General features: G+C 45.7%; 2 protein-coding genes across 13 annotated transcripts in view; one reads left to right on the top strand and one right to left on the bottom strand.

The window, feature by feature from the left end:
* Nucleotides 1–17,955, top strand: part of CCDC83 (coiled-coil domain containing 83) — a 33,799-nt gene extending 15,844 nt beyond the window's left edge. For 2 of the 3 annotated variants that reach the window (XM_066587351.1, XM_066587344.1), the window contains exons 4-11: nt 973–1,141; nt 7,920–8,087; nt 9,637–9,728; nt 9,902–9,970; nt 10,278–10,399; nt 13,869–13,960; nt 14,902–15,026; nt 17,189–17,955. In XM_066587351.1, the coding sequence (XP_066443448.1) occupies nt 973–1,141; nt 7,920–8,087; nt 9,637–9,728; nt 9,902–9,970; nt 10,278–10,399; nt 13,869–13,960; nt 14,902–15,026; nt 17,189–17,356 (1,005 nt within the window). In that variant the 3' untranslated portion in view covers nt 17,357–17,955. The remainder of the gene's footprint in view (nt 1–972; nt 1,142–7,919; nt 8,088–9,636; nt 9,729–9,901; nt 9,971–10,277; nt 10,400–13,868; nt 13,961–14,901; nt 15,027–17,188) is intronic. The other variant, XM_066587361.1, reaches the window with a different exon arrangement.
* Nucleotides 17,956–21,943: 3,988 nt separating this feature from the next.
* Nucleotides 21,944–25,009, bottom strand: part of PICALM (phosphatidylinositol binding clathrin assembly protein) — an 81,265-nt gene continuing 78,199 nt past the window's right edge. For all 10 annotated transcript variants that reach the window (XM_066587333.1, XM_066587271.1, XM_066587262.1 and 7 more), the window contains one exon: nt 21,944–23,359. Coding sequence is in view for 1 of the 10 variants with exons in the window: in XM_066587293.1 (XP_066443390.1) it covers nt 23,345–23,359 (15 nt within the window). In the remaining 9 variants the exon portion in view is untranslated. The remainder of the gene's footprint in view (nt 23,360–25,009) is intronic.

Raw genomic sequence — 25,009 nt, 5'->3', positions numbered from 1 at the left:
GACAGTCTGTTCCAGCCCGCCCGTCCATATACAGTGAGCCTGCTGGACAGATCAGAGAGGGCGTTGTGTTATACTGCTGCTTATCCCAGCTTTGCCCTAAGGAATTATTTAGGAACCTTTCACTAGGGTCTTACAACTCCCATAATTTTTCCTTTTTTCTGACTACCTGCAAAGTGTCTCTGTTGGGGAACTTGTGCCCCACTTTTTTGGAGTAGAACCTTGCTCTGGTCTATCTGTTCTCTCACCCCCATCCCTTTTAATATATCCTTTAAAATACAGTCTTACAATTACAAAAGGCCCTTTGAAGGAAACCATAATGCTGATGTGGCTCTTGGTGAAAATGAGTTTGACAGCCCTGATCTAGAACAACCTTTGGTCACAAACATGGAATTAAAAGGATTGTGCCAAGTTATAAAATTATTCCCTATTCCCAGGATAGGGGATAACCTTATGATTGGTGGGCATCCAACCACTGGGGCCTCCACAGATCCTGAAAACAGGAGTCCAGTTGGTCCCTGATTGAATGGGGCTGAGGTCACTCAGGTGCACTGATGCTCTTTTCACTTCAATGACAGTGCCGGAGATTGTTCAAGCACTTGAACTCAGTATTCTGTAATAGAACAGGTAGGAACGAGGGCACCAGGTAATATAACCCTTCCACCTTCGACTCTTGGACAAATTTTGTCCCTGTATTGGAGTGTACTTTAAGTATTCCAGTGCATCTAAAACCAAAAAAGGAAACAACTTCGCAAATAGTTTTCAGTACAAATGTAGCATTTTGTGTCTACAGCTTCTAGGTAGATATATGTGACTCCATGGCAACAGACTACAAGCAAGCTTTGTGTAGTCTGATTTGCAGTGTTGCTCCCTTTTACCTGTCTCCTACTTTATAGCAACATACATTAGGCAGGTTAGCAAAAAGTAGGTTCTTTGTTGACCCTCATATAACCAGTAAACTTGTGTCACACTTAGAATGAGCGCTTAAAAGCAGAGCAATCTGTACACATTAAGGAGCTGCTGAGCGAGGCAAAGGCCCAGGAAAAAGAACTGGAAAAGAAAGAAGTCGTTGACAGGGAACAAGTGGATGAGGTGATAAAAGAAAAGTGGGAGTACATCCGCCAGAGGCAAATTCTATTTGAAGGTAATAAACCAAATATAATATTTTTTCACATTAGCTGGAAAAAATGAACTATTACACTTTTCTGTGCAGCTGAAAAACGTTAAACCATGTGTGAAAGGTCGGGTACAGTGAAGGAAATAAGTATTTGATCCCTTGCTGATTTTGTAAGTAATAAATTCCTTGAAAGCGCTGCGGAATAAATTGTCGCTATACAAATAACAAGATTGATTTTCGTATTTTTATGTGGGACCTGCCTCACAGCAGGTGGGTCGGCAGAAGATGTCAGTGACCAGCAGTAGAGGGAGAAAGAGGGGAAGTGCCGCTGGTCGTGGTCGGTGACCATCAGAACAATCACATGAAAGATCATTCATTCCTCACACTGTCTGAATCGTGCAGCTAAATGACCGGTGAGCTTACTGATCAGCGCTCACTACACAGTCTGATTGGGCCGTATAAAAGAATTCTTATTCCCTTTTCTTCTATCTCTTAATCACACAAGATGTCACGAGTCAGAAGTTAATAAAACTGTAAACTAGCATGAGAAACGGCCCGCTCCCAATTCTCAGGCCGGTTATGCGATGAGTGTTACATTTTTTCTAAATCTGATTCATATCTTGATTTCCATCCTCTTCTCTTTCAACGTATCGTGTCACGGCCAAAATAGACATTACATCTTAGTAGCTGCACATTACGATGACTCTAAGGGCTGTCTCATACCAGAGTGTGGTCACTGCCTACCAATCTCCCATACACTCCAATGTAGCTGCTCACATGTGCCACACAAAATATGCGTACAAAATAAAAATCGCAGTATGTTCTATCTCAGCTCGTATTACATGCGTATCCAGCATGTGGATTGGCGTCACGCAGCAAGTACTCATGTCATTGCATACTTGGTGTATGCTCAGGCCGTGTGAACCCGGCCTAAAGTAATGAAAAGTCTAGTACAGTGACTCTCTCTGCTATGGTCTCTGGGTGGTTTCAGTCCAGTGAAAGACCGCAGTAGCGAGTGTTCACTCGAAGATCGCTCGCGCTTATTTCTATGCGTTTAGTGGATTCAGCAACCAATTAACACGCATTGCGGAGGGGTTGAAATATCAAATACATGCCCTCCAACGAACCTCATGATAAGTTGTAGCCCAGAGTTAGTGGGGCCCCTCCATAAGTGTGAATGTATTTGTCTCATGCTTACTGTATTGTCAGTGTCTCTGTGTTGTATGAATATGACATGCATTGCACAGCTGCATCACTGAATGGGTTACTGTCTGGGTTGTGTCTGGAAATGTATCTTTTGCATGTCATATGACCCTATTTTATATATGTGGTTGCAAGGTGTATGATTGGGGTCTGTCCTTTCCAACAGCCTTCAAATCAGGAGCCTGTCTGCCTACAGACACGTTTAGTCTGTGAGCAGGGAAGATGGAAGAGGCAGACAGAGAATGCGGTGTGTGTTCTGAGTCTAACCTATCCAGGCCGGTATTAGTGTATCTTGACGCCACCAGGAAGAACTGGTGGAGTCAAGATTGACAAGGTGGGTGATGCCCCCTGTAGCTGATTGGCTGCAGAGCTCGATGGGCTGCAGGTCCTGGCAGCCCACTAAACTCGAGCAGCGGCTGCAGTGATTTCTAAGAGGGATGGAGGGTTAGGATGAGGGCAAAGTGTACCACTTAGTCTTATAGATCTAAGGCTAACTGTTACACCTACCTCTGACCCTAACCCTCCATCCCTGGCACAAATAGTTGGACAGTGCTTTGCCTATGCCTGACAGCCCCCTCCCTCCCCGGAACACTATAGTCCTGCGGCCGCTCCCCCTGCGGGCGAAGCAGCCAGGAGCACTGGCAGAGGCGTCCCTGCTGCTGTGCCCTGCTCCCGCTCACGCAGCACAGCCACAGTACTGTTCAGCTGCGGCTCCCCCTGGTAGCTACCCTGAGGCGGCCGTGGAACACACTGTGCAGCTGGCGCTTCCTCAGTCGGCAATGCACAGTGCAGGGAGGGTGGCAGCAAAGTTATTTCCCCAGTAAACGGCTTTATCAACTGTTCCTGGATCAGCCTTTTAAAGGTAACCTCTGTGTCCGTGGACTCATTATTGCATCTTCTGGAATTCACCACAGAGGACGGAACGTTGGTGTCACCCGTGACAACAGAACTCAAGGTAAACCACTATTGGGTTACCCCATTTAATAGCCTGCCCTCGTCCCTTGGACGTGTCACTGGTTACCCTTCGGGTGGGAGACTGTAGGGCCACCGTGACAAGGCCCAAACTCTACCCCGCTGTCTCCTGGGGCCCGCTCCTCAGACGCTGCAAAATAGTAGTCAGTACTCCGCTGCCATGATTTACAGGGATTCTGGTTTCCCCCATATAAAGTTCAGCTCTTCTAGTCGGCTTTTTCTGACATTGTCTTAGTATGGTAGCATTTTTCAGCAAAAGCCGTAAAGAGCTTTTTTCTGACTGCTGCAACGTATCAGTCAGGAGTTTCTGGCAAGTACTGGTTGTGTAGTACATGTGCCAACCATCTCCCATGTTCTTCATATGTCGGGACTGTGAGGTAGGGTGCCAAGATGAAGACCTTTTCTAACAAAAAAAGCATCCAAGCCCAGCTATGTTTTACAAAAACCTACATAAAGTCTGCCAGAAGTCTGTGGGAGAACGTAACCTGGTCTGATGAGACCAAGGGGGGACTTTTGGCCATAGTTCCAAAAGGTATGTTTGACGTAAAGCCAACACTGTGCATCATTAGACCACCAACCCGCAGTGAAGATGATGGAGGCAGCATTATGTGTGGAACTGTTCTGCTGCTGGAACCTAGACCTGAATCCCATGGACAATCTGTGGGCTGACCTGAAGAGGGCGCTATACACAAGATGCCCTTGCAATCTCAAAAGATTTGGAACGCTTTTGCAAGTAAAAGTTGGCAAAGATTGCCAAGTCAAAATGTGCCATGCTAATAGAACCCTAGGCAGAAAAACGCTGAATGCCATCAAGTGAAAGGGTACATCAACAAAGTATTAGTTTTAGGGTGTGCATATTTAGTCAACCACATTAGTTTTTTTTCCACCCCAAAAGCTTTCAGTTTGTTTTTCAGTGTAATTGTAGAGATAACGGGTCACATTGAAGGTGGAAATAAATCGGTAATGATTCATCTTTATTGAATATTTTACCATGACCAATGCAATGGCATTGTAACGGGGGGGGGGGGTGTACATTTTTTAGATCGTGGAATAGATGCATGTTGTTTGCCGCTCCTCCGATTCCCTCCAGTGCAAAGACCCTTTTACACAGGCAGTATTTTCGACATTCCACATCGCAAGCCACAATAAATTTCAGACCAAAGTCCGCAGGGCTCTGTATGGAATTTGAGGCGGAATGAAAATGGATTAAATCAGCCTGCAATTCTGCACCAAAGTCTGCAGTTAGCCTTGCGGATTTTGATGTACAATTTCATTGCATCCCAGTGGAAATATTCTGCCTGTGTAAAAGGGCCCACGTTTTAGAAGAGTTGCAATATAAACTAAATTTTTTAGGCTGGGGGGCAGCTTGCTGTAGCAGAAACCTTCCCCCTACTACTCTTTCTGTAAGGCAAGTCATACTCATCAGTGCTTAATCATTCAAACCCTCTGATAACATTGGGTTGGCCGATTCTCTAATGTGTATGGAGGAGGCACAACTTTCTTCCAACAGATGATTTTAGGGAAAAAATAGGATCACAAACACTGAATTTCAACATCTAATCCTTTTGTTCCATGAGAGATAAGCTTCCAGCAGAGATGTTTGATTGCTGCTTACCTCCAAGCTGAATGTTCATACATATGGGGGAGCGAGCAACAATAGTTGGGCATCTTATGAAATAATAAGTTAATAAATGTTTCTTATGTCTGTACGTTCATGCATTCATTTCTAGATGTACTGTCCCTTTAAGTACTAGCGCAAGACTCACATTTATCTTTAGATATGTTCCCTGTAATACTTCCAGTGAAGTCCTCTTGGGATGCAGCTAATTTTACATTTTTGCACAGTGCTGCTGTAATACTTAACACTTATGTCCCTTGAGCCCAAATCCTCCCTCTCCTCCACTTCATCTCTGCAAGTCTATTAGTTTAAGAGCAATTAAGTATTACAGGCTGCCTTAAAGTGGAGCTCAAGAGCCAAAGGATCTGCTTAGTCTAATGAGAGGAGAATGAGAGAATTCAAGAAGCGAAGAAAGCAAAAAGCTTAGATTAGAGGTCAAATATTTCTTGTAAGACTCCTCCATAGGGATGTTATTGCTCTTAAAGACTTGGTGACCAAAGAAGCAAAGTACAAAAAATTCCCTTCAGTATTGGACACCAACGTGGAGTCTGGAAGACCTGAGTAATGCACAGGGGGGCTCCGCCAGTCCCTCTCCGGGTGATGAATTCCCAGCTGTGATTGCTGGGGGGAAATCGCTCAGATTGCAATAGGAGAAAATGACATCTGAAGTTCTCCTTTTTCCATCAGTAAACTCTGTAAATGTTCACAAACGTCCTCAGTCACCAAAAGTATCATCTAGAGTAACACAGTAAATAGTAGGCGGGGAGAAGGGATAGGAGGGGGGTGCAGCTGCAGTAACTTTTCCACAATGTGTGCATGAGACGACCCGTCAGGAGGGGAAGTGTCCAATGGCATTCCTTCTGACTGAAAGATCCTTTCATTACAACAGACACTTATTAGGGTAACTTCCAGTAATTTAGAATTCCCCGTCCCCTGCCTACGGAATCTCTGGTACCGCTAGCACACTTAGTCCCGTAGGGTAAATTCAGACGGGTGCTATTTTCGGCCATATGTGCAACTGACAGTATATTGACCCATTATAGTCAATTTGGACATGCATTCTTTTATATGGACCATTGGTCTGTGTAAAAAAAATTACAGCATGACCTCTTCTGGTCTGATTTTGCCTTTTCGAGTTAATTGGTGTGCAAAAATAAAACAAAGCACGCACAGGTGACGTCCATGTGCACGCCATTTTTCATGGATTGTTGCTAACCAATGTTAGAAAAAAATTGGACCTCCTTCCCTTTTTTTAATAACAGATAACATACACAATGCATACGGATGCAGCATAGACGTGCACATGGATTAAAACCTGTCTGTTTTTCACAGACCAGAATTGGACATTTTTCTGTGAATAAAGACTAAACAAGCATCCAGAGTAAAACAGTAAATAGAAGATGTTAGATTGGGGTAGGAGGGGGATGCAGCTGCAGTAAATCTCCATCTGTGTGTGTGGGGCTGAATGCTGGAGAGGAATCCAATGGCAATCTGTGGGTTGCAAGTACTGCAGTAGCCCTTCATTGTCACAACTGCACATGATTGAATTACCTCCCTCATTACAACAACCCTAGTATATACAGTACTATATACCCTTATCACTCCCTGCAGGTTGTCTTTAATTTTTTATAAACCATCTTGAGTAATACAGCAAATAGAAGACAGGGAGTTGAGGAGAGGAGGGGGATGCAGCTGCAGTACTTACTGATCTCTGTGTGAGTGAGACTGCATGCTGTGAGAGAGGGATTGGCAGGAAGAGACATCTGAGCTCAGATCACACTGATGAGCACGTTCACTTGGCAAGCTGACAACGCTGGATTTTTCATCACATCATCCATGACTGTAACATGTCAATAAACTCTTAAAGATTAATCACACTGGGCAGCACAGATTTTCCATTTAAAGGGGTTGTCCCGCGAAAGCAAGTGGGGGTATACACTTCTGTATGGCCATATTAATGCACTTTGTAATGTACATTGTGCATTAATTATGAGCCATACAGAAGTTATTCACTTACCTGTTCCGTTGCTGGCGTCCCCGTCTCCATGGAGCCGTCTAATCTTCAGCGTCTAATCGCCCGATTAGACGCGCTTGCGCAGTCCTGTCTTCTGAATGGGCCGCTTGTGCCGGAGAGCGGCTCCTCGTAGCTCCGCCCCATCACGTGTGCCGATTCCAGCCAATCAGGAGGCTGGAATCGGCAATGGACCGCACAGAAGACCTGCGGTCCACCGAGGGTGAAGATCCCGGCGGCCATCTTCACAAGGTAAGTCAGAAGTCGCCGGAGCGCGGGGATTCGGGTAAGTACTGGACGGTTTGTTTTTTTTATGCCTGCATCGGGTTTGTCTCGCGCCGAACGGGGGGGGGGGGGGCTATTGAAAAAAAAAAAACCCGTTTCGGCGCGGGACAACCCCTTTAAAAGATACTTTCACCTTTGTCATCAATTAAAGGCAACCATACACAAAGTCTTGTTTAAAAATATATTATCGTTGTGTGGCTGCAGTACCTATACAAAGCTTTGTGTCTCTATGGTAACAGACTACAAACAAACCCTGTGTAGTCTGATCCTAGAGTCATCTTCCCTTCCACCTGTCTTCTACGTCTTACTAACCCACCAAATGAATGTTACCAAGAAGTAGGGAAGATGGGAGTTTGCAGGATGAGACTACACCAGGTTTGTTAGTAATCTATAGCCATGGAAACACATTGCATGAGAACTGTATACACAAAACGGCAGGAGTTTTTAAGTAACAGCTATTTGCAATTTTTTTCCTTTTTAGATGCTCTGAGATAAAGAAAACAGTTAGGGGTCTTATAAATGTTTAAGTGGTTTGGGACTTTTGACTTTCCATATATGTGTAACAAAATCACCGCCCTCTGTAGGGGGCTCGGAAAGTTTTTGCGTGCGGTTGAATTGACTATACTTGGTGAGAACGTCGCCCACGGCACGTGTCGACATGGAAAAAGGAAATCACAGCGTCTTTCATTCCTGACTTCTGAAATCTTTGTTTTCAGAGCTTCGCCGTGAGATAAATGGTCTGGAGCAGCAGATTATGTTAGCAGAAGCCGAGAAGAATTACTGGCTGCAGTATAAGAATGTGGGAAGCTGCGAAGATGCCAAACAGATTCATCACTTACAGGAAGAAATCAGCAACATTAAACAGAACTTCACCGAAATAGACGGTCAGTTCAGTGGGATTTAGTAGGTAGCCAATGGCGTGTTCTCACTCAAGTGTTAATAATCTCTATAGGTGCTTATGTGGTGGGAAAAAAGCCACCATGCTATAGAAGAAGCTTAGCCATGAACGTTGTAGGGTGACTCTGTTGGCATTTCCTCTGGTGTCCCTACAGAACGCCTGGTGTTCAGTAGTTTGCTACTCCAGAGAGTCCAGTGTCCTCTGCCCTCCAGTTCTTTGGTGCCCCAGAGAGTTCTTGATGGCCGAGCTTTATGCTCTAGAGCCTTGATCCTAGGTGGTCAGCCTGTGATACACATACTCCAGGGGGTCTATATATAATGTCTATAATCACACTGTGCTCTATGTGCTGCAGTAGGCAGCACAGTGTATGATCATAATCCTGGGGGTACATTCATGCTTCCGGTTTGAGGAGACGGTACGTGGCTTAAGAATAATGAGAAACCCTGCTCTAGACAGTCCATAATATTCAATGGCTTGGTGTTCCATGGATCCTATCTTAAAATGTTTAGTGCCCAATAGTTTGGTGCTTTAGCCAGTCTTCTGGGTCCAGTGTATTCCTGACAGTTCGTTGTGTCCAGAAGTTTGGTGCTGCAGACAGTCTATGACATCTAGAATTGGTGCTCTAGATAGTCCTTGGTGTCCAATAGTTTGCATCTCAAGACAATCCATAGTCTGTCTAGTAGCATGGGGCTCTAGATGGTTTTGGTCTCTGGCACTTTGGTGCTCCAGATAATTTTGGATGCTCAGTAGTTTGCTGCTCTAGATAGTCCCTTGTGTCCAGTACTTTGGTGCTCCAGTCCAGTTGTTTTGTGCTTCATACATCCTGTCTGCAGTTGTTTGGTGCTCCAGATGGTTCTTGGTGTTCAGCGCTTTGGTGCTCCAGATAGTACTTGATATTTAATAGTTTTCTCCTCCTGGATATCTCTCGGTGTCCATTATTTTGGTGATCGAGACTGTCCACAGTGTCCAGTGGCATTGTGCGATGTCCAGTAGTTTGGTGCTTTAGTCAGCCTTTGGTGTCCAGTAGTTTGTACTCCAGACAGTCCTTCATATCTAGTAATTTGATGCTTGAACTCCATGACATCCAATTGTGGTACTCTAGACAGTCATTGGTGTCAAGTATTTTGGTACCTTAGATCTCTCTGGGTGTCTAATAGTTTGGTACTCATAACCATTCATAAAGTCCAATAGTTTGGTGCTTCAGGCAGTCTTTGGTTCTCCAGTGGTTTGATGCTTCAGATGATCCTTGATGGCCAATCATTGTTTGCGCTCTCATTCTTTCTTCCTTTGTCCTCATGAAGACAACTCCCTATCACTGCAGGAATCTTTTATGACTCTACAGCAATGGTTGTCAGTGATGGGATGAAGCATCTGCAGTAAAGAAGCTTCTTTCGTAATAGTGATTGTCCTGGTCTGGTCTATCAAGCACCGTGAACATATTAGGTTATGAGCCCCACAATGATGACACTGTTGTCCTTGTCCTCTCACTGCTGGAAGTCTTCTTTAATTTAATTTCTGTTTTTGGTATCCAATAGAGTATTTCAGAAGAAGCCTGGAGAAGACAAAACATGAGATAGACAAAGAAACCGAGAAGAAAATGGATCAAACCAAAGAGCTGGCGACTCAGGTGACAGATATACGAAATGCGAAACCCTAAAATGTCTTTAATTTGGCACCTGATAGTCCAAAAATTTTTCTGTACTCTGCTACTTTCACTAAGGAAGGCAAGATTGGTGAGTCAAGCGAATGGTGGAGTGTGTCTGGAAGGAGGAAGGAATGTATATATTTTTTTTTTTCCAGGACGCAGTGAATTACATTGATGAGGAAAGTCGGAGGGAGATTAAAGAGAACGAATGGTTAAAGCAGCAGGTAATCCACCATTACTGACCCAATCCATAGCTGGTGGTTGGGCGGCATTCAACATGACATGGTAAAGTTTGTGCGCCATTTATTTAATACAAATAGCTCCTGGCTGCCAGATTTGCATCTCTGGTGAACAGACTTCGAAGTTTGCACCAAATTAATTAGCAGATGTTTCCCAGCTCCCTGCTCTGATCGCTATAAAAGCAGAACAAAAAACATAAACCAGAACAATGTTGGTCCGAATAATAAAATTGGGTAAATCGTGGAGCTTCACGAGTCCCTGAAGGTGTCGCACGTTTCTTATCTTCCGCAGGTTGATATCTACAGGAAGGACGTTCACGATCTGGAGGTGTCTGTCTCTAAGACTGAGAAGGAAAACGTGCAATTAATAAATCATCTTTTTGATTGCCGACTCCGTGATCTAAAAATATCAAGGTACAAATTACCCGCATACAGAAATAACTGGTGTCATAGTGATTAACCCCGCGGGGGATGGGTTCTCTGCAGCACATTGCACCAAGAAAAAGGGAGATTACTTTTCTGGGTTTATAAAGCTTAATCTACATTTTGTGTTTCTACTTTCCTGTTTGAACAACTTCGCTCCTCGTACCGCTGGATACTTCATTAAAAGAGCTTTGATAATACACTTATGTGATCATGCTATTACACGGGCGCTTGCAGCCGCCACCAACGCGAGTGCTTTACCACTAATTCCTGGGCTGGAGTTGCAGCCTGGTAATTAACAGTAAATTATGAGCATTACCGCCAGCTGCTTGTGTAATAGCAACTAAACCGGGCAGGGTCTCGTTCACAAACAGCAAGCAGAGATCTTGAGACATATTTGCTAATTCTGGCACACCTTTCACTGCCGCTGACATCACCACAACTTGCAGTGAAATCCTGAGCTCGCACTGGGCTGCCCTCTCCTCCCAAATGCGCATTCAGTGGGGGTGTCCACACTTCAACTTTACTGATGCATCACGCATGTGCCGGAGGCCGTTGTTGTTGTGGCCAGAGGCCTGTACATGTAAATGTGGGATTTCACTGTAATTTGTGCTGATGTTCGTGGCAGGGGAAGGTGGGCAGCCAACTTAGCATTATGCAATGGCGCAGTGACTCGGGCCTTCAGTGGCCCAACCCAATAACTAACTGGAATTCAGGTCATTAGCATGCCACGACCCAAATAATAAAAGTAAGAGCATTCTTCTGTTTGTTGTACACAAACATATGTCTGGGGTTTATTAAACGTGAGCATTACGGTGCCACTTTAAAGCCTTATTCACACGACCGTTTTTACATGGCTAATTGAGCCATGATAAGAAATTGCAACCATCTGAACCGTTGGATTCCAATGTATTCAGATGACTGATTTCTAGCCGAGTAAAAATGTTGCACCGCAAAAGATAGAACATCGGCGCCTGAATTTATATGCGGCCGGAAAAGATTGGTCTTGCCCTATCTTTCAGCCCATAAAGGAAGGGGGAGGGACAGGGGCCTCCATTTAGGCATTAGAAGTAATTTTGAGGATTTATGGCGACCGAGGGAATTCTGGACTGCAGCGTATATATACGTTCATGCAATGCCCGCCAGCGTAAAAATGCAGCGCCCGTGTGAAAAAGGCCTAAGACAGACTATCCTAGTGACAAGTTCCCTGTAAATGGGAACTAAGTTGCAATACCAGACACAGCCAATGGACAAGGGTGGCGCTGTATCTGGTTGAAAAACTAGCCTTTCTTTTTTCTAATGTCACACATCTACTTCAGGCCGCTTTCAGGAGAGCGTATTTTTAATCCGTATTTGGTCCGTGTTTTGGGGACTGTAATATGGAACTAACGGACAAACTATGAATCTGTTTACATGGCCGTGTGTTTAAAAATGCAGCATGTGCTATTTTTGTCCATTTTTGGTGATACATATATGTGAAACTGACCTTAAAAGGGGTTTTCCAGAATTAGTCTGTGGTTTTGCCGCTCAGCTGTATTAAAGTGATAGTGCTAAGTGTTGCTCCCTGGCACTGTCTTCCGTTAGATTCGGTTCTCGGCCCTTTGACACAAAGACCGCCGACTCTACAGGGTGTGGAGTGATGGGAACTGAATCTACCAGGACTCTGTATGGTGGGAAGGGGAGTGGGGTAAAGGCAAAGGGGAAAATGACCCTGTAATAGAGGCAGAGGGCTGCGGCTGCACAGCTATGTAACGGACCCCACTGGCCCGATGACAGGTCCCTTTTAAGCAGGGTTTGCTGTGTTGGTGAAGCACATGCTGTGAGGATTTATTGGGAACATTTTGTAAGGTCTCGTGAAAGTGCACGACCCCGTATATATCCATATCCTAATGATGAGAGGATTAGATTAGTACTATGATCACATATTACATTTACAGCCCACACAGCTCACTGACTCATTCATTAGAATTCTATGAACTTTTACCACCCAGATAGATTCCAGCTGTGTAGAGTAACGCTACAAGTCTGTGTATGGGATATAGGACACAGACACACACACAGACACACACACAGACACACACACACACACACAGACACACACACACACACGTTTCTCTCCAGCCTTGATATACTCAAAGACAGAAATCATGTAGCCGCTGATGACAGGGATAGCAGTGAGGACGACAGCAGGAAAGGAGTGTGCCGATTTTATGGGGTGCAATGACTTATCTACACTTGTGTACAATGTACTGAATGGCCATTTATTACAAACCCCATCCCTCACACAACTGCATGCAAATTAGAGCCCGGAGTACAGATTTAGTGTGAATCCACATTAGATGGGAGAATCCAGCGATCTGAGTGACTTCTAAGAAGGCCGGGTAATCGGTGCTAGACTACATGGGGCTTGGATGTCAAAGCCAACCGCGAGGGAGGTTTACTTGTGTAACAGTGTAAAGAGTATGCAGAGAATGACGTGATCGAGGAAAAACATGCATTGAAAAGGGATCCTGTGGAAGGAAACAACTTGCCGACAGAAGGGGTCACAGGAGGATGTCAGGAACTGCTCTGATGAACAGGCTCTCCACAGTTAAGAGCAGTCAAATGCAATGCTGGTGCTTCAACTAATGTGTCCCAGAGAACAACTCCTCATTCCTTAGCACGGATGGACTATAACAGCAGAGGACCAGTTCCAGCGTAGTTGCTGTGTAACAGACAGATAAGGCTCCAAGGGACAAAAGAGCACAAAAATTATATCACTGAGCAACGGAAAAACCTCTTCTGCTCAGATGGATCCAGATTTCTGTTGCCCCATGCTGATGGGAGGTCAGAATTTGGCACAAGCAGCATGAACCGATGACCCCTTCTTGTCAGCTGGTCAGAACATGTCAGCAACTCCATCTAATCTGCAGCAACTACAAGAAGCTTCCTGACCGCAGGGGCCGATATTCCTGCAGAACGATCTCATCATCGAGTGGGGTCTACTTCACAATGAATACTGCAGTTCTGAAGGCCAAAGGAGGTCCAATGCACTGCTACCATAGATAGGGGTCTAATAAAGGGGCCATTCAGTGTACATGTGAGGCTACGGATCATGACATGATGTTGAGAAAGGAATGGAAGCAAGTGAAGGTTCACAGCACAGACTCGTACAGAGCGGTGTTCCGCCGGGCACAGAGTTGTATGGAGCTGCGTTTCACCAGCAGAGTTGTACAGAGTGGCATTTCCCCAGCCCAGAGTATTTCAAGAGTTGACTGTGCTGATCTTGTAAATCAGTCACCTCTCTATTGCCCCTGATGATATTATTAAAGCCAGAAGTCCATGTTATGAAGGGCAGTAACACTACTGGTGGGGGAATTGGAGTTGGGGGGTGAGGGGGTTGTAAGGATCTGGGTCCTCTCAGGCAGGTAATCATCAGATGAGAAGGTCACTGTTTCATATGTACTTTCTTCCATCGCAGCGAGACATTCTTGACTCAGGCGGGCGACCTGGAGCTTCCAGCCGTTGGATTCCTAGAAGCCTTTGCAACGCTGGAGCTGGAGACAAGTGCAGGTACGAGACGTCCTGAGGATCTTAGATGTACAATAATATTAGAAAGTGGAATTACTGTTAACGAAGTGGAGATTGTGCTGGATGAAGCTGCAGTAAATAATATGTTTGGAGCATCTTCAGGCTGCCTGTGTGCCAAATCTGAAATCTATGCCAGGTACATACTGGAAGGGAGGCCAGCTATAATTTACACCAGTTTCTAGGATAAATTCTACTATCCTGCCGACCCTAGAAAGCCACACCCCTTTTTAGCTTAGATCCGCCCACTCTCCAAAAAGTGCTATGCTCAAAAAGGTCCAAAAGCCGCAAATGATGCTGTAAATGTGGCATTCACCATAACTTGCAACATTTGTAGCCAAATATCTGCTTACAGGAGTTAATAAATTTCCCTCCTATCTTCTATTGTGGGAGATGCCATAGCGGGCACAGCTGTACCCACTAATCTGCATCGCCCATGTTATGGCTCCTCTCACCACTGACATTGCCATCATCCATTCAACAGCTTTTAGGCCCCCTTCACACAAGCGTATGCGTATTTTTGCGGAACAAACTATGCCCAATATGCAATGTAATTGTTTATGGGCTGCGGGTCTATCCACGACCATAAAGCACAATGGGCTGTCACAGAATCCGCGGTAAAATACAACGTGCTGACCTCTATTTTCAGCAAACCGATTACACAATTCTGACCCGCTAATATGAGCAGAAAAGCATAATCCAATGCATTTGATTGATTTGCATATTACTGTGAATCAATTGCTTGCGGAATCCGCTATTACTATCTGCTCCTGTGAGACCGGCCTCAGACTATAGTGAGGCTTAGTGGTCAGTGTGAGAACTGCAGGATTTCAGGATTATCTCGAAAATAACGACATAGAAAATTAGAAGAAAATTTCACCAAAAAGTTTGTGTATATCGTAAGACTAAAGATGGATGAATATAAGGTTTACCTCCAGGTGAAGATCAAGGACATCATATGATGCTCGCCACTGAAGGGGACCGTATTTACGTGAGCAGAAACCGTTCTACAACTCTAAACCATCCACTATCTGAAGAGAACAACTTCAAGGTGAGACAACGGGGACAACCTATGGACGGTATTCTCAGTGTTCGCATTAGCTTCCCCTTCAAACACATTTACCTCCTACCCACAGGATAGGTAAATGTTTGCTTGTCAGAGCGCCCCTTCCTGATCACTAGAAGCCTTCTACACCACCATGGTGTGGAGGTGGTGAATGACGGTTCTTCTCCTTTCCCCAATCTTAGACCTGCTGAATAGCACAAATATCATGCTTGCTCTTAGTTTGCCAAATTAGTGTCTACAGCTACCACAAGGACAGTCTGCCAAGTGACCTCAACTCATAACACAGTTACAAGAGTGCACGTCACATGACCATGTGTAATAGTCCATACAAGTGTCTGTTCATACTACTCTAGCAACCCCAGAGCAAGCACAATACTGACATCAGTGCTACCGGTACGATTTAGTTGCAAGTTAAAATCTAGTGAACTACATTTCCCTCAGATACAAGCTTGATTAACCCCTTCAAGACCACAGATTTTTCTTTATACTTGTTTATTCATCCCGCCTCACAAGAGTAATAACTTCTTTATGTTTCCTTCAGCATAGGTTTTTTTTTTTGCAGAAGGAGTTGTATTTTTTTTAATGTACTGAAAGACGTAAACATTTAGAGTGGGGCAAAATAAAAAAAACAAGACAATTGTGTCATCTTTTGGGGGTTTCGTTTTTACAGCATTCATGGCACAATGAAAATGACTTGCACTTGAAGGTGCCTTCACACGGGCGTATTTACGCACACAATACGGACAGTAAATACAACCCATTCATGTCAATCGGTTTGTTCACGTGTGTGTACTTTGCCTGCACATTTTCGGACGCACTAAAAAGACCCCAGAACATGCTCGATTTTTCTGCGCATGTGTGCACCAAAGGTCCCCATAGATGTCAATGGGGTGTGCAAATGTGCGAGGAATATGCAAGGAGATGCGTGAACCACTGGGCAATTCCGCTAAAAAAGAAACCTACCTGGAACTCATTAGCCATTTCAATCAGTGCGTTTGCTGAACAATTGAACAAGCCCCGCAGGCAGGCATATTGCGGAAAGACATGCCGATATGCACAAAAAAGACTTGTTCATAGCACAAAAAAAGTTGTGCTAATGTGTGCAGAATTGGGCTTATGCCTGTGTGAAGCCGCCCTTATTCTGTGGGTCTGTATGACTACAACGCTACTTTTTTTTCTCCATCGCCATATTCGGACACCCAGAATTTTCTGCAAAGATCTTAAAAGTGAGAACGGATTGTTGTATTCAAAAATGTAATAACTTTATTACACAACAGGCAAACTTCATCTGCTAATATCCAATCTCTGGCTCAAACATGCCACCTGCACCTCAGAAATATTGCTAAAATCAGTCTGTTCCTCACCACGGACACGCTAAAGACACTCGTGGTTGCCCTCATCCACTCCCGACTTAATTACTGCAACTCGCTACTCATTGGCCTCCCCCGCACTAGACTCTCTCCACTCCAATACATACTAAATGAGGCAGCTAGGCTCATTTTTCTATCCAGTCATTACTTAAACGCCTCTGCACTATGCCAGTCGCTGCATTGGCTGCCCATCCACTGCAGAACTAAATTTAAACTCCTCTACCTCACTCACAAAGCTCTGCATGGCACTGCGCCACCATACATCACCTCCCTCCTGTCAGTACACCACCCAGCCCGCTCACTCCGATCGGCTAACACACTCAGACTAAACACCCCTGTAATACGAACCCCTCATGCTCGCCTACAGGACTTCACTAGAGCAGCACCCATCCTCTGGAACGCTCTACCCCAAGGCATCCAGACAATTCCCGATGCACAAACTTCAGACACGCCTTAAAAACGCACCTCTTCAGGGAAGCATACCAAATCTCCTGACCTAGTCCCTCGCCCCTCCCACCCTGCCTATCACATACGACCTCTACCCCTGCACCTGCCTACCGCCCCATCCCGTTTGCTTTCTAATAACTGATTTCCACATGAAATCTCCTACTGCCTGTGTTCCCCATGCCTCGCTCCCCCACCCCATTTGTTTCAAACTGATTGTACCTCACATTGTAATTGTTGCGTTGTTTGCATTTATTTCATGCTTGAAAGCACTGCGGAATAAGTTGGCGCTATACAAATAAAAATTATTATATATAGATATTTTTTTTATAGGAGTCTTTACAACTCGGCCCCCTGGAGCGAAAACGGTTAAATGTTATGGGACGAACTAAACAGATACACAAGCAGAGCGTGGACACAAAGCTTTCAGATGTGTCCGATAGAGTAACGTGGCCGGTAACACCGCAGATGCTAAAGTCCACCTTTCCCGTAACCAGCTGAACGTAAAAGGACAAGTAGCTCTTATTGCAGCCGTCACCCATCAGACACCAGTGTGCCGTGTATTACAGCCGCATCATGGCTGCTGGGGCAATCACAAGAAGCTCAACGACATCTACCCTATTCCAAGATGGAAACCTGTATGATGACCGTTTCCGAGATAAGTCACAGTATAGAAGCTTCCAAGCTGACCAGAGGAAACCTGTCGGACCCGTGACTGTGATTAGCTGTGTATACAGTGTCAGACTGCATGGATATTTCAGCAATTCTTGTTACGTGTGGGATCTGCGCTATTTCAGGTTTCCTACCAGCCACCTGTCTAGGTAACCACCATTTATTTTTCAGGAGGTGATGGTGTATAACAGACTGCCTCTCTATCCTGCACAGACTTGTTTAAGGTACTTCCTATGTAGGCAGCAAAAAAAAACCAAAAACCTGGAATGGAGAGTTTTGTTAATGGAGTCGGCCTTCTCCACCCAGCTGTCCTAGATGATGCATTACAAGAGTTCCGGATAGCGGGTACGTTACTCCTCTTCCCCCTTTTGTTTGTTCCACTCTTGTTGATAGATAATAAAGTTACCAAATGTCTTATAGAATAACCATCCCCAACTCAGTTACATCTGTCCACTACCGTCATTAGTGTTAAACTACTAGCTTCTGTAACAAGGTCATCTGTGTTCTCGGTGTTCCCTCCTAATTGCACTCTTTAATTCCGCGTGGCAATATTGTATTCATCACTAATATCCAATCGGTTCAGAGGTGTTAGTTCAAATGTTAACATCCACTTTATCCAAATCTTGTCGTACCGATGCTCAGTGTTACATTTAATATATGCCCTGGGCAATAACCGCTCGATCTGCTGGTGTGGGGGCTGCTTCATCTAGCCAATGTTGGGCTATCAGTTTCCTTGCGACATAAATTAATTTTGCCACGGCTAGTTATTGGTAAATCGTCTACATACCCAAGTACACAAAGGGGGTCTTGATTTAGTACAGAGTTTCCCAAAGTGGGCTCCGTGATTGTCAGGGGCTCAGACGGAGGGTAGAGGTCCCCACTCTACTTACACTTGTAGCGGCTTCAGATGACCACAGATCTTTCGCGCTCATTTCCTCAGTACAGGTTTTCCTGGACACCGCTACAGGTGTGAGTACAGCGGGGGGCCAATGGTTGATTATAGTAGGGGCGACTGCCCCAGGCCCGAGACTCCCAGGGCGACCACGGCTGTCCCAATCACCCCTACTGTAATCTGCGCGCATAGCAGCAATGAGGAGCCCTATCACTATTGGGGCAGCAATGGGGTGCACTAACACTACTGGGCTGCAAAGGAGGAGCCTATTATTACTGGGGCCTATATACCATGTTTCTCCAAAAATAAGCTCCACCCAATTTTCAGAGGAGGCTTGAAATATAAGCCCTCCCCCAAAAATAAGCCCCATCTAAACTACATGAAAAAAAAATACATAGCCTGTGGCGTCCGAGTCTCTGACAATGCGGCAGGCTGCCCTGTCCTCTGCTCTGACATATCACTCTCTTTCCAGTGACGGAGCTTTGAATACTTCGCCTCAAGTGAGTGCTGTGATTGGATCAAGTGCCAATCAGAGCCGGCGCTCGATGAACCAATCACAGCTAGTGATGTCATTGACTGAATGGCTGTGATTGGTTCAGCGAGCGCCGGCTCAGATTTGGCTAAGCAATGGCGCTCATGAGCCAATCACCGCTTGCTGGAGGCGGTGTATTTAAAGCCCCATCACCAGAAAGAGTTCTGTGTCAGAGCAGAGGACACGGCAGCCTGCCGCGCCAGCACCGTGAGGTATCCAGACGTCGCGGACCCATCTGATCATTATTCCCTAACTTTTGGACAAGTGATAACTTACTTTTGTGGGACAACCCCTTTAAGTACACCCAGTTTAAAAAAAAAACCAGAAGCTGGCCATATATTTCTCTCAAGCTACCACTGCAGGGCAAATAAACTACATGCAGCAAGTCAAAAGAATGCCATCTTTAGAATACATGGACATCAGGTCCATCAGAGCAGTTCTACATTCTAGCTAATATAGGAGGGTTCCAAGCAAAGGTCTCTTATAGAAACATTTCTACTTTAAAGGGGTTCTGACATCAAAAAAAAAAAATTGTACTCACCTTGCCTGGCCCGATCGCCAGGCATGTCCCCTCCAGCCGGCATCTTCTTCTGTGCCTTTAAAGCAGAGCAGGAGCGGTCAAAAAGACCGCTTCCTGCTCTGGTCCGTCCGTCAGGCACTTCCGAGGTCAACGGACGGACCGCCACAGCAAGCACGTCACAAGCAGTGTTTGCTGTGGGCGGCCCGTCCGTCCGGCTGAACTCCGGAGTGCTGCGCATGCGCAGTGGAGACGCAGCCCGTCCTGACTCCTGTCAGAGGGCACCTCTCCACTGCGCATGCGCGCGATCCCGGAGCGGCGCGGCTCGTGCAGACAGAAGAGGAGGAGCAGCGCCTGCCGGGAGATGACCCCCGATGTCAACAACAACAGAAGACAAGGTAAGTATTATCTTTTTATGCTTTAGCAGCCATTAAACCATGGGTTTCCTGGGTCCATTAGGCAGACCAGGGAACAATGGCTGCTAAAGGATAAAAACATTATTCATGTCAGAACCCCTTTAATGTTCATGCCCATGGGTTGCAGGATGCCCCTAATGAATCCTAACTGCTGATGCCCTGTTTCCCAGAAAATACGACAGTGTCTTATATAAATTTTACTCCCAAATATGTGCTAGGTCTTATTTTCAGGGGATGTCTTATTTTTACATGAAGAATTCACATTTGTTGAACAAAAAAAATGATTATATACTGTACAGTAGTTGTCATCACAAACCAGCATAACCAGACAAACTGTGAATCCTATCAAGAATTTCTTGTTACTAACATTATTTCCATGTACACCTTGTCTAGAGACTGTAATGATCACCCCCTAAAGAAAGTGACACACTGGTTGCCTGACACACACAGGGCCACAAAAAAATAAGTGTTGTAAAGTACCTGGCTCCCACACACTGTCTGGATAGTGTAACGATCACCCACAGCAGTTCCTAGACTACTTGTATGGCAGGAACGGTATTGCAGCTTCCGGACACCAGGGGGAGCTCATCACAGCCAACTCACGCAGCAGGGACAGAGCTAGGTCCTACTTTGGGGGTGGGGGGGCTTATATCTAGCACTTCAGCTTCCTCTACTAGATGTTATTTTCAGGGGATGTCTTATTTTCGGGGGGCACTGTACACTGAACGATCACTGCATTAAGAAGTCCCACCCAATACTGGCTTGTTCCACCTTTTTGAGCAATCATGCTTTCACAGATCAAGGAACAGATTCCACCTGATGGTGAACATCTTCCATACTCAACTTGATCTATGTCCACCACAGCCGTTTCATCAGTTGGTGCACATTTTGCTGGCAAGCGGGAGATATCACAGCTCTTTCCAGCACATCTCAAACATGTTCAATGGGATTACGGTCCGAACAGTTTGGAGCCAAGGCAATGTGGAGAATTCATTGTCGTGTTCCTCCAACTATCTTCTAGTGATCCAAGCTCGATGACACATTGTTTTGTCATGTTGGAAGATGACACTGCGGGTGGAGAAGACTTCCCGAAGATATGAGTGCAGATGGCCAGGTAACCAGTCTCTGTAGTGTTCACCATCCAAGGATTGTGGTATGATGATCAGCAGTCCAAAGCCACTGCAGAAAAACACTCCCCAGACCACCACCGGCCTGTTGAACCCCAACATTCCACCCACACACACACGATACGGCTTCATGCCAGATGTGGACCTGGCCCTCTCTATGGTTTAGCAGGAAACAGGACTCATCATTTTAGACGACCTTCAGCCATGTGTCCCAGCTCTATTGACGTCTTTCCTGGGCCCATGTGAGGCATTGTTGGAGATGACGCAGGGTCATCCTTGTCGGCCAGTTGACACAAGGTACACCACATGATTGGTGTGGAAATTTGTCTAACTTCTCCGCTGTTGTACTGTTAGGACAGTTGTTTCCCTGGGGCAAGTTGTTGGCGAGATAACAGATGTGCCACCAAATGCTCGCCTCTTGGGTCAATCGCCCGTGGCCTACCGCTGTGTGATCTTCTGTGAGTTACATAGACTGGTTGAACCATGGACAGACATCTCTCATTACTGTGGTTTGGGACAGCCAACAAGTGCTACGGTTTTAAAAATACTAACACTACAGCTCCGGGCACCAACAATCTGCTCGCAGTGAAAGTAGCTGAAGTCGCCATGACTCCCAAATGTTGCCCAGAGAAGTCAGCATTTTTTCTGAGAGTAGATCGAGATCACTTGGTACCGCGTTACTGACCACAAGATGTCACCTGCCAGCTGTCCTGATCATTCCTTATGTATAAGGGCCTTTAGTTGCTAATTGATGTGCCTGTAAGGACAGAGGAATAACGCAAAGGAGTGAAATCCAAATCAAAGTGCTGTAAATATGGCCGCCAGTTGTTCCCACGAAGGGTGGCACCAGAGACCTTGGACTTCCCATGGTGACCTTGAACTGTCCCCAATACCCATTCCCAGCGATTTCACAAAGAGACACAAAAATAAAACCTGTTGAAGCTGAATTTTATTTGAAAATCCACCGATTCCTGACCACATACAACTTCATATCTTAAACAAAAATAGAATCTGCAGAGACAATGCAGCAGGTACGCGCTTCATGTACAGAATTGCTTTCATGCTGAGAATTTCCCTTTCCCACGTTCCTTCCAGCGTTTTATTTTTACGATTTATTTACATGACGAGCGCTGATCAACAGCGCTGGGGTCCCCCCCCCTCAAAACAGAGAATGGGTGTAGGGCGTGGTTGTGCGGCTGTAAGGCACTGCATGACAAGGGTCAGACTTGGCGCTCTCCTGTACGGGATAGCGCCGGGGTTATTACTCAGGGTCATCACCTGTATCAGCAATGGGTTACAGCGGGGAGAGTCGGGAGAAAAAGGGGTGTGGCTTAACCCTTGATCCCCCAACTCAGAATATGGAAAGCATGTTATGGCACTTAAAGTGATAGGTTTAAAATAATCCCCCATCCCTGTATGATGTATTTATTAACTCCTTCCCTCCCTTACAGGGTTAAAAAAAAAAAGGAAATTACACAATGAAAGCAATTCCTCACATTCATTTTTTTCCTATTTGTTTTTCTTAAAAGGCATTACCGAGTGTAAAATAAGATTCCGCCAAGCACAAAGCGATATTTTTTTTCACACCACCCCCCTCCCCCCCATGATCCGATTTAGAATGTAGTGCTCATCTCGATCACCCCGGTCCTCCCGTCCCCATTGCAGACTTCTAGGCACGTCTCTCACTACCGGAACTAAAAGCAGCTCAATAGGATCCCAGGTCTACAGGATTCCCCTCCCCCATTAGCAGTTTATGGACTTTATATTTAGTGCTTGGTATGGAATCACTTTCATCATTATAAAATAAAACTGTATACATCCGTACATATCCCGTAGGGTGTCCGATACATTAATCGTTAAAACTGATAATCATAAATAAATACAAATAATACATAAGGAATGTCTACTGCAAACTGAATATATATATATATATTTATATATCTGAAATCGTGTAGCGAGAGGATGGGGGGTGGGGCTGTTAACCTCATTATACGGCCTGGAGAGAAGGAACGTGACTGGTGGTGGTTAATGCGAGCGGCCGCGCTCCCGTATTCCCTTCTTCTGTGTACAGTAGTAGAAAGTTTGTACCTCTTCACTTCACACCGTTATTAGCCAAATACATTACACTCTCTGAAAATCTACTTAAAGGGCTCGTTACGGCCCGGAAAAGATTGCGGTGCCCCCTCCTTTCCGTAGAGCTGGCAGCCCCCGATGGCTCGTTCTGGTACCGCGAGGAAGTGGAGAGAGCTTCTTATCAGCAGCTTGGATTTGACTGGAAGTAGGGATTTGTTACGTAGCCTTTCTTCGTCTAAGGGTGCTCCCGTCCAGCTCCGTTACATGAACTGCATCTGGAAGAGATAAGAGGGGCGCGACGTGAGGACAACTCCGCTTAAGGGTCTCCGTTCCAGAATGAAGCAGGTCCCCTGGCTGGAGGGGAGCCCAGCCAAGATACAACACAGGTTTCTAGGCTTGTAGACGGAGCATCGGTTGAAGGAGGCGTTTACACAACCCCAACGATCACGCTGCCAACACTAACTAAAGGGGTCTCCAAAAATTACAAGTTTAACAAAGTATTTGCACTTTTGTATTCTTTCCATATTGTGCTCTTCTGAGCCGTCGGCTGCCATCTTCTAATGGAAAACACACGAACGTTCGGCTGGACAGAGTATTCGTATGTCAGTGAACAGGCACCTTAGAAGGAGCGCATAGAGGGCGTTGCTGGCCGCTTAGCGAAATTTGGACGTTTATGACTTTAATAAACTGCAAAATAAATTTTTAAAAAATCTGCCCCATATGGACCCCGCTGTGGAAAAAAAGGGTCTTAATTTTAGCCAGTCTGAAAGGTAAAGCAACCCTGCAGTTCCAGAGGTATAACTTGTCCTGGGGGGAGTATTACCTGGTGCTTGCCCTCTAGCCACTCTAGTTATACTGCCGTGGGTCCATCTGTTCCTGCTGCCAATCTGCGGTTTTCCAAGATGGTCCGCAGCGCTTCGCTCACCGTGCATCGGTGGAGTCTGACACTGCATGCCGTTTAGCCAGCACTACTCTGGCCAATTAGAGCAGCAGGTAGCTCTTTAGGCTATGCTCAGATCATTCAGCGCTCTGCTTAGAGCCTTTATTAAAGGGGTTGTCTTGCGGCAGCAAGTGGGGTTATACACTTCTGTATGGCCATATTAATGCACTTTGTAATATACATCGTGCATTAAATATGAGCCATACAGAAGTTATACACTTACCTTCCCTGCGCTGGCGTCCCCGTCTCCATGGCTCCGTCTAACTTCAGCGTCTAATCGCCAGATTAGACGCGCTTGCGCAGAAGGGTCTTCTGCCTTCGGGTCTGTCCGGCAGCAGCTGCATCCTGGCTCCGCCCCCTTCTACGCGTCATCGCGTAGCTCCGCCCTCACGTGTGCCGATTCCAGCCTCCTGATTAGACGGAGCCATGGAGACAGGGACGCCAGCGCAGGGAAGGTAAGTGAATAACTTCTGTATGGCTCATATTTAATGCACGATGTATATTACAAAGTGCATTAATATTGCCATACAGAAGTACTTAACCCCACTTGCTTTCGCGAGACAACCCTTTTAATGATTTCCGCTTAAATCCCAGTCAAAATAGAGTCACCAGACACTGATCTGCCTTGAGTTACGGAGGAGGGCCGCGGAGACCCCCAGTCTCTGCTTCCAGTAATTACGCCCCCCCCCCCCACGCACACACACAGCTCCGCCACTGACTTCAGCACAAGCCACGGTGAAATTCCACGCTTATGCTGCGCGGCCCTCTGCTCTACAGCTCGACTTCAGTGGTGCGGAGGGCCGCACAGCACATATGTGGGATTTCACCACAGCTTTCGCTTAGGTCAGTGGCTGAGACTCTGGGACTATGCGGCCCACCTCCGTGACTCGAGGCAGATCAGTTACCATGAAGTGTGCCAGAATCTAACAGTTTCTGCTGAAACGATTATTCTGCTTTTTATTACAAACATATATCCATGTTTCTG

Source organism: Eleutherodactylus coqui, chromosome 1 (assembly GCF_035609145.1).
Source record: "Eleutherodactylus coqui strain aEleCoq1 chromosome 1, aEleCoq1.hap1, whole genome shotgun sequence".
Classification (NCBI taxonomy): domain Eukaryota; kingdom Metazoa; phylum Chordata; class Amphibia; order Anura; family Eleutherodactylidae; genus Eleutherodactylus; species Eleutherodactylus coqui.
Note: the sequence above shows the minus strand (reverse complement) of the source record. Positions and strands in the feature narration are given on the sequence as shown.